Genomic DNA, 10,271 nt, shown 5'->3' on the forward strand with positions numbered 1-10,271 from the left:
GTGACATCTCTTCTTGATGCCATGAGAGATCTACTCAGTAACATCCATCTAGCTGATGTTCCAAATGAAGGAGATGTAGAGAGCGATGATGAACCAGATGAATGATAACAGAATGATGTAGCTAATAAACTGTGGTTCATGTTGTGTGTGCATTATCTATCCTGTTTGTAAGGTAACCAGAGGTGGGAAGTTAGTTGTGAAATGTTTTACTGTATGCCCTTCTAGCTTATTTTGTTTGTATCTTAGTTACAGTGTTTGTGCTAAACAAAATCCATAAATACAAAATGGAGTTCATAATTAGGATAAGTACATGTGAGAATAATCTGATTAAGCTTGATAAAGTTATTAATTTTCAAGGTACTTGGTGGTCCAATTTATTGTGAATTGTTTTATTTTTTCTTGTATAACTGAAGAGTTAAATCATTTCTGTATGTCCAATGAGAAATATCAAAGTAAATATTTTAATTGATAAGTGTCTTCAGTGTATTAAGAATTTTTACTCTTAGAGTTACTGCTCTTTTGAGGTAGTAAAAATACCTTGTGATCCTTTAATATGTACTTGGTGTGAGGAACACTTGTCAATCATTTAGGTTTATCAAATAAAACAAAATTTGATAAGTTAGTAGGTGCTAGTATACAAGAAAGCAGTTGATAATTTAGTCTACACTATTAAAAGCAACAACTGTTGGTGGTGTTTTTTTATAGTGATGAATACTACCTTGGATGACTAGTTTGTACTGATTGCAAGATATGCTGGGTGACCTTTTTTTTTCTTGGTGAAAGCAGTAGTTGATGGTTTATTTTGTAGTAATGTAAGCACCACCTATTCATTGTTACATTAGTACTAGTGAACAAAATTACTGATAGTTGATTTTATATTGATGAAAACAGCTGTTCATGGTTGATTTTGTAATGACAAAAGCACCATCTATTGATTGTTTAGTTTGTACATGTGATAACTGTGGGATTGAGATCAGGTAAGACATGTTCTTATTAATTTTAGATATTCTGCTGTTAGAGTAATTATCTTTAGATTACTTTTGAGAATCACAAAAGTCACAGTCAGTAATACATACAGATTATTTGAAGTTGATGTCAAACAGCCCTGAGTTCTATGGAGATTCCAATGGATGTTATTCCAAGTTAATCTTCTGCTAGATAAAATTTTTTCCCTTATTCAATCTGAAGTTATTTATTTTTTCATTATATAAATCACTTTCGTTTAAACAGTGCTACAGCACTATAGCTTGTCAGATTATGAAATTTTCAGTTTATGAGGGCTTTCTGGTTTTGGAAAACTATTTGAATTAAATAGGAAACAGATGGATTAATTACACAGTTTACTAAGTAAATCTATAAGACACACATCTCAGCTGATGAAAATATCATCGTTGTTATATTTTGATAGTTGTGTGTGTCAGTTAAGGTAAACTGCAGGATCTAATTTTAAAAGCTGACATTTGTGGCAAGGGGGTTGTATTGATAGTAGTGTGTTATATATAAATATTGATGATACCCATCTGCCCTTGCTGTTGTTTACTAGTACATGTGTGTTCACTGGAGTAAATTTTAATTTATGAGCATTGTTGTGAAGAAAGTATTTTTCAAATAACTTTGTTTTTGCTTAAGAAAACACACTAAATTAATAATGCAGTATGTGCATTGTGTTGACAAATAACCACGAACCACCATTTAACATTTTGGCTTTAGTTATCAACTACGGTTGCAAGGAAGTCTTAATTATTGTAGATAATAGTAATTATGTTAAACTACTGCTGATATCCTACTAACATTTTGTCTCAAAGCACCTTGTTTGATGATAAAGCATAAGTTTCCATCTCACTTATTTCACAGAAGTAGCATTACTAATGCAAACTAACAAGTCAAACTGAATGTCTAACAAGTCAAGACTCAGTGATCTTCATCCTGTGATGTTTGTTGTAGGTCAAAGGCAACAATTTGGTTATATGAAAAATTTGAACTATAATTATTGAGTTTTATATATTTACGTACATAAAATACAAATAAAAATTCTGTGAACTTAAGCTAGAAGGGAAACAGATGAAAATACAGGACTGATTATCCCGAATATGTTGCATTCATTGAATTTATGTGAAGGTTTGTTGTTTATCATATTCATTAAGGTTTGATTTGACAATGGAAGGAATGGGCCTTAAATATCTTGGCAACAGGTAATAGGGAAATTTATACATTGACAAAAATGCTAGAATATCTTGACAGCAGAAACTTGCAAGATGTCACAACACTTTTTAGTTAACTGAGACTACTAGAAAGAAAGTGTGGTGAAACTTTTTCATCTATCCAATATGAAATTGTGTTAAATTTAAACTACTGAGAAATTCAAACCATGTCTGTGGAACAGTTTCTTTTATTATATTGTGCAGTATTACAGTCCTTAAACTTAATGAATTCAATCTTTTGGAGAAAACATTCTCAGAGCTAAACTTTGTATTACTAGAGAAAATCAAAAGCATGACTTTTGATAACTGAAGTAAGTTGCTCTAGTCAGTTTTACTGTGAAATGTTATTTCTTTCTGACCCAGAATTTGTTACTGAGAGTGAATGATATATCTGTTTTCTTGGTGTTAATATTTGTGCTCTTACAAAATCATATTCGTTATTAATTTTGAACTGTTATGCTTTTCCGTGGCTCAATATTGTAATGAAAATATCTGTTGTTAACAGTTTTTTGTTAAGTTTTGTAGTAACTGAATTTGTCTAATTGTTGCTTTTGACAGTGTGAAAATCGTTGTTTTTCTGTTTGAACACAATCAGGTCAGACATGTTTGATATGCATGTATACATTGTGGTTGAAAAGGCTGATTTGGAAAACTATACTGCACACTTGAAATATTAATTAATGTATCTGTGGTGAATGCTAATCAGAAATAGAAGATATGATTTTGAATATCTTGGCTAATTGACCTACTAATAATACTGGACACTGGCTATTTGCTGGATATATGTAATATACTTTAGACCATTGTCACTGGTATTAACAAAGTTAGAAATAGGATTCAAGATTGAGAAATTAAAAATCGAATTTCTAAATGATAAAATAAAGAGGTGGTAAAAGGATGGATATGAAATGTATTTAACTTTTAAGCAAATGATTTCTTAATAGTGGTGGTGTATTTATGAATCAATGAAGCTTTTGTCTGTTAAAATATCAGTTCTTTTTGTGTATATATATTGTGTATTTTGTGTGGGCAAAGTGCTTTGATGTATTTTATACATGCTAGAACTTTTGAGTTCATTGTTGAAGGTTTAACTCTTATATTGCCATGAACTTAAACCCTTCCAATTATTTCTGATTTACAGCCTGGTTGACAAGTTTAATATAAAATGCAGTTGAACATTTTCAATGATACAGAACATTTAAGGTGATAATAAAACGGACAGAAATTGACAAATGTTTTACCAGCAAGTTTCAGATGTTCTAAGTTGAAAATATTTTATTTTAAACAAGCAGTTACAACACTTGTGAGCAGTAATATTAGTTTAGAGGATGTTCTCAAACTGAGGACCATGGGAAAGTGTTTGGGTGGGGGTGAGGGATATAGCAAATACACAATACACAGATTTATTGAATGGGGGTGCTCTGAGGATATAGAATTTTCAAAGGGGCCTTGTGCTAAAACAAGACGAGTACCACTGATACAGAGATTTTTTTATTTTTTTTTTTTTTTGGGGAACAACCATAAATTAAGCATTACAACAGTTGCAAAAGTAATAGTACCGCACATCATGTCTTGAGGGGTGGATGAACTATACTTACATACTTAAAGTAATAATATTTTTATACTAGAACTTTATAAAATCAACTTAATTACATTTATAATATGAATAAAATAAACATTAATATAAACATTTTTAAAAACCAAGCTATAATTAAACATGCATACCTTTTACACCAAGTGTCATGAATTGTTTGTAACTAATGTATTATATCCATAAAACCCACATAACTCATCTAGATTAACTTTGCATATTTATTCCTGTATTTTGTCAATTATGATATATAACTAATAGTAATATTTGCTTGTCCACTGGCCTTCATAGAAACATCACATTTCTCTGGTAAAATAAGCTTAATATATAACAGCTCTTCCTGTTCTAAATATTTGTTCCATCTCTTAAGTTCTTTAAAATTTATTTTTGAAGCAATATTAGTGCCACCCAAGATAAAATATGTTGACTATTTCTTCCAAAGACACTGCCTTTAACAGTAAATTAGTTACAGGTAAGCTTGTCACAAACACCATATTTTATCATTTAGATGAAGCTTAGAATTTTGATGAATTAAAATTCTTTTACAAAGTTTTACACATATTAGTTATAGACAAATCACTTAAACTTTCAGCAACAACAAAAGTCTGATCAGTGGTGTTTTAATAGTAGTATCAAAACAAAATAATTAATCCTGATGTAAGTGGACAATATCAGTGATAAATGATTAGATATTCTAATACAGTGTTTTAGTTGAGCTTTTCCAGAGAACAGAACAAATCTCTACTCCATGTTCTACTGATACTTTGGTAAAAAGAATCAAAATTTTCACTGGTTTCAAACTAAATTCAGCATGCTAACATTTTGGTCTGTTGTGTTAACTTTATAGAAAAAAATCATTAAGCCATAAATGTAAGATTTATATTAATAAAGTTCATAACTTGGTAAATATGTGTGAATATTAGACTAAACAATTTCAATGACACTGGAGGTTAGTTTAGGATAATTATAATTGTTACCTTCTGCACATGTGATTTATGTTTTGTCAACAACTAGACAATCATAAGCTTTCCTTAAGTGTTCTTTTTTGGTCAGTCATCCAAAGTGTTTCTTTACTGTATAATTTGTCAAAAACCATCAAAGTGAGGTAAAAAAAAAAAGGTTTCTCACCTTCTCACTTATGCTGGTCTGAACAATCTGTAACATGAAAAGACAAGTGCCATAAAAATGTAAAAGAATCTGGCAAATAATTAGACACTGGCAAAACAATATAACCGTGAATTGCAGAGAAAACCAGAGGAAGTGTTGAAATCTTGTTGATGGTATGTTGGAAGCTACAGGTAGAGTTGATTCTTTTGCTAATTTTGTGACTACTTGTTGAATTATATAACAAAGTTCTATCATTTTCACTTGAGGATGAAAATTGCTTACCTCTAACACAGTAGTTTTCACTCTACGTATTTGTATCAAAAGTTACACATTTAAATAATAACTTTGTCTGCTACCTCCAAAATATAGAACTATAACGTAAGGCTAATCAATGCTTCAGTGAGAGTTGAAGATAGTTTTAAACTTATCATTAGTGAATTGAAAGCTTGATATATATGAAACTGAAATAATTAGTCATTTCAGTACCTTACAGAAGCTACACACATATTTCCCATAGATACAGTGATGGCTAATTGTATCTACATCTTTTTTATAGGTGTAAATGACTAAACCACATAATGTAACATTATAAAAGAGTGACAACCTATGCAAATATGCTAGAAAAGTGAAGAAAAATCTCCTGAAATACAAGATGTGGATGCTGTATTCCCAAGGAGTGATTGTATGTTAAACTTAAGTCTATGCTTTGAAATGGGCAATAATTCTCAAAAAAACAACCACCAAGAAATGCAATGTTTACAGGCAAGACTTTTCCAAGCTGAGCAGAACGGAAATAAAAATTGGAATGTGTTTTTAATTTATCCTTCGTGAGTGAGTTACAAAACAAACAATAGGTGAATATTTAAAATTTTATTGATTTGAAAGTTGTTGATTTGGTTTTAGAAGTATTATGGTATAACTGATAACCTAAACTACACTGGCTACAGCCTGTAAAAAATGGAGATCCAATGAATACTTTATTATACAGTATGGCTTTGCTGTCTCCAAATGTCATAATGGTTCTGCTTGAATGAAGGTACTGATCAAATTTAGTCTAAAACAACTGTCACGGTACTCCAAGCAATGTCTTAACTACATAGAAAAGAACTAGCATGTGGTCCCAGCATATGTTGGAAGAAATCAATGTAATGGTACTCCACAAATTAACTTTAGTATTAAATCAATGTAATGGTACTCCACAAATTAACTTTAGTATTAAACATTTTTTTTAAACAACATTCTAAGTTTTGTTTACATGCCACAGCCCAAAAAACAAAGATAACTGAAAGTAGAGCAGAGATTTCTCATAAAAGCTTCATGTGATGCTGGTTTGACCCTTGGACCACTTACTGCATACTTGAAATGATCCTCAAACACTGTCAAGTGTGCTCTAGATCATGATATTGAAACATATAGGAAAGGTAGGAGCAGAACACTTAAACTGAGTGATACTGATGTTCAATATTTTTGTTTATGCAGCCTTTGAAGTTACAATATGCAAGTGGAAACACTATCTTACTGGTGCCTGTTTGAGTTTATAATTAGTAAGTGTAGCGCTCATGTCTCATTGACAAAATTCAGATGTGAATATATTAAAAAAAATTCTGGCAATTACTCACAGAAAATATGTTCAGATTGTGTTGACATAAACTGTAAAGATTTCATATATTAAAATGGGTACCCTTTATTTAAAATAAGGTTTTAAGAACTCCATTTTTAATACCATATTTATATACTACAATAATAAAGATACAATAAAATCCCAACATATACTACAAGTGAACGTTGCATTAATGATGTGAGGAGAATACTTTAAAATTTTCTATTATGAAGAAATAGTTATACACACTATACTTGTTAAGTTTGAATCTTGAAAACCAAAGTGAAATTTTTACGAATGTGTTTTTGGTATCATTCAATACATGATAAAACACTTATTCATTGTCTCAATAATGTATACAGATTATAGGTATTCATCTGTTATAATAAGATAAGTTAACAAGTCAATATATAATTTCAGACAACTGTTCAAAATGGTATATACTATAAAAATTAATTTAATACCAACCCACAAACAAACCTAAATAATAACAGCGTTTAATACTATATAATTAAGATTTGTTGTTGAGGCATTGCCAGGTACCTCAAATAATTTAATAAACAGGAAGTGATGAAGTATAAGAAAATATGTTTATGAAGCAATGATGTTTATAGAATAATGACAGCTCCAAGAACGTAGTAAGAAAGTTGTTGCCATATGATATATCTTGTTTAAGATGAACTGATGCTATCAAGCATAACAGAGTTATATAAATGGAGATTCAGAGACAATCCCTCAACAACATTTGCTAATTGTTAGATTGGAACAGAGAGACACTACCAACGTTAAAAGAGGTTATTCAAGCTATAAACTAAAGATGAGAAACTTTCCAATGTATGTTTGAGTTGAAGTGAATCAACACTATAGAGGTTAAAAGGGGTTGAGCAAATTTGGATATTGAAACCAAGAAAACCTTGGATGGTGGACCAACGTTCCAGTATGTGCTATTGTTTCCAAGAGGATGATTTAGTAACAAGCTTAGAAGTTTGTAAACAAAAGAGAAACCTTGATTATCTGACAATGCACAAGTAGAAACTATGGGTAAGTAACAAGAGTGAGAAATCAGCTGCCAGCATGGTATTATACTTAGCCCAACAATTCCCCACGCAGATAGTATAAATGGTTCTGGAATAAATACTACAATAACAATATTTTCAAACTCTAACAAGCCCTCTGACTGACCTGAACATTCAAGAAGGTAAAAGGATGTCTCTTACTAGCCCAAGCTCTTTGTATTATAATGCTATTCTTTCTTAAACATCAGTCATTATGTTAGTAGAGCTGAAATGATTGCCTATGATAAACATGAATAAAGATAAATTATATACATATATATGTGTGTAAATATTAAGTGTTTAATGACTTAGTGTTATTGAAAGTCTTAGTCTCTTTTGTTTTAACTGTAAAGCCTCGAGTTAGTACCTGTGTGCTCCCCATCTGCCCACTGCATCCCCACTTCAAATATTTCCTGTAATAGCAGGTATCATTAAACTCCAACGGATAAGCTGCAACAACCCACTGGGGCTGCCTGCAAGTCAGCACACGACCACCTTACAATTCAATTCAGTGTTTGAAAACTTGTGTAGGTGCTTTTGCACTTTAGTTCAGTTGCCTGGCAGTAAAGTACTTAGTTACAGTTTATATAAATCTTTATATCCCCTTAGTTGCTCAGCAGCATGTCTGCAGACTTACAACGCCAAACCCCGGGTTTCAATATGCGTGGTGGGCAGAGCACAGATAGCCCATTATATAGCTTTGTGCTCAGTTCTAAACAACAATAAATCTTACTTAGTTGGAAGTCTTACTGAGCATTGATGTAAACTGCTACTAGTATACCTGTTCAGAAAGTTTATTATATTATCCATTTTAAGTTAAACCAAGTAAAGTTTATTAAAATTATTTATTTATATTGATATTTAATATCACCTTCAGTGCTCTGTAGGCATCTTCTGTCATGATAATAAATGAAATAGCTACTGTTGTAGATTGGGTTGTCAAAAATTGATTTAGTAGTAAATGGGGTAATCAAACACACAAAGAACTATTAATATTTATATTAATATAAAAACAACAAAAAATAACATTAAATTACTGAAAGTGTAACGGAAGATCATCTATAAGCCTACTGTCATAACCTATTAGTTGTTTGATTGGGTGATGTTTTTGTACTGAGCTAACTGGATAAGTTAGTAATATATTTCGTTCATCTTTTGGATTTAGCCAATATGGTTATGTACACTGATTTCATACATCTTTGTGTCCTTGTTGAAATTTTTTTATTTTTTGTAATTCTATAAATCTCATGTAACAAACTTGTAATTCTCTTAAAATTACAACTTTTTTCTTGATATTTTAATTCACAGTTTTTTCACTGTCTCCAAATTCCTATTTTCCTTCACGCACGTGTCGTCACCTTGGACTCGGGCTTTTACCTTTCCCATTTCTTATATTAGTGTTGTAACTGTTTCTATTGTGAGGATTCTTTCAGATTATTTAGTAAAACTAAGAGTGTAAGGTCTAGCTCACTTAATGATAACAGAAAGCATTTTATTTCTTTGACTATAAGTTTTGCAATCTTATATCAGTAACCTCAAAGTGCAAATTAGGATTTTTGAAAAGTAGGATTCAAATAAATGGATACAAGATTCTGAAAACTTTGAAATCTCTCCAGCTCCAGTTCCTAATACATTACATGCTAACATTGGGCACTCACTTCTATTCACAAATTATCAATTACAAATACTAATGACCAACACTTTCTCCTAATATCGAAAACTTCTACATAGTCATCTGTTGAACTGCCAGAATTTTGATGTTGGACTTAAACAATTTCTGTAATTGAGTTATGTCAAGAATATGTAACAACGGACTCGAGATAGAGACAAACGTCTGATCAAAGCAATGAAAGAAGTTCCTTGAAAGGCATATTATTGGTTTTAAATCGATTGTAATGTTTAATGAAAATATCACTTAAGTCTACTTTAAGCATCTGGAACATTACCGAGGGTTCATGTCTCTCAACTTCCATACAAAAATATGAACACAACCTATCCCAGAAAAATGTTTCTACCACTTGTGTATCTATTTTACTCTTTATTTGTATTTAACATTTTAATATTACTCTCAAATTTCTTCTTTTTCTTCTAATAGGAGTCTGTGCATTTTCTTACAGCTAAGTCACATAGAGATATCTACTGTGTTCACCGACGGGAATCAAACCTCTGATTTTAGCATTGTAAATCCGTACACTTTCGGCTGTCCCAGCAGGTGATTAAATAGGAAAATGAGGAATCCGGCCCTCACCAGAGCCTACAGTTTCCCCAGGAATATGGCTTATTACTTTTATTCATATTCACTTATTTCTATTACTATGTTACAAGCATAAAGTTAAAAGTTATAAAACAAAACTAAATTATTTTAACTGGAACTTAAACTGGCTAATATGCTACTTAATAGTTCATCAATTTCATAACTAACTGCATAAACAGAAATACATCTACAACAGGAGCAATTCCAAAGTATTTAAACAAATAGAACACTTGAATCTCTTTTGAAACACTTTTGTATTTAATATGGAAAATGTGAACACTATGAAATTAGCCTAAACACTAGTTAGTCAATTTTTGAAATGCTTATTACATACCAAGAAGTGTTCGAAATTTTTTTCCTCAAAATAAGTATTTAAAACTAATGTACAAATAATAAAAAGTTAAAGAGTTTTGAATTCATGAAGAAGAAATGCAATGTTTATCTTGGTGATAAACGAGAAGAA

General features: G+C 30.9%; 1 protein-coding gene across 1 annotated transcript in view; it reads left to right on the plus strand.

Moving 5' to 3' along the window:
• The window catches only part of Nulp1 (Nuclear localized protein 1), a 46,462-nt gene extending 43,036 nt beyond the window's left edge, over positions 1-3,426 (plus strand). The window contains 1 exon segment of the mRNA XM_076502312.1: positions 1-3,426. Within this exon segment, the coding sequence (XP_076358427.1) occupies positions 1-105 (105 nt within the window). The 3' untranslated portion in view covers positions 106-3,426.
• Positions 3,427-10,271: the final 6,845 nt, after the last annotated feature.

Source organism: Tachypleus tridentatus, chromosome 5 (assembly GCF_004210375.1).
Source record: "Tachypleus tridentatus isolate NWPU-2018 chromosome 5, ASM421037v1, whole genome shotgun sequence".
Classification (NCBI taxonomy): Eukaryota; Metazoa; Arthropoda; class Merostomata; order Xiphosura; family Limulidae; genus Tachypleus; species Tachypleus tridentatus.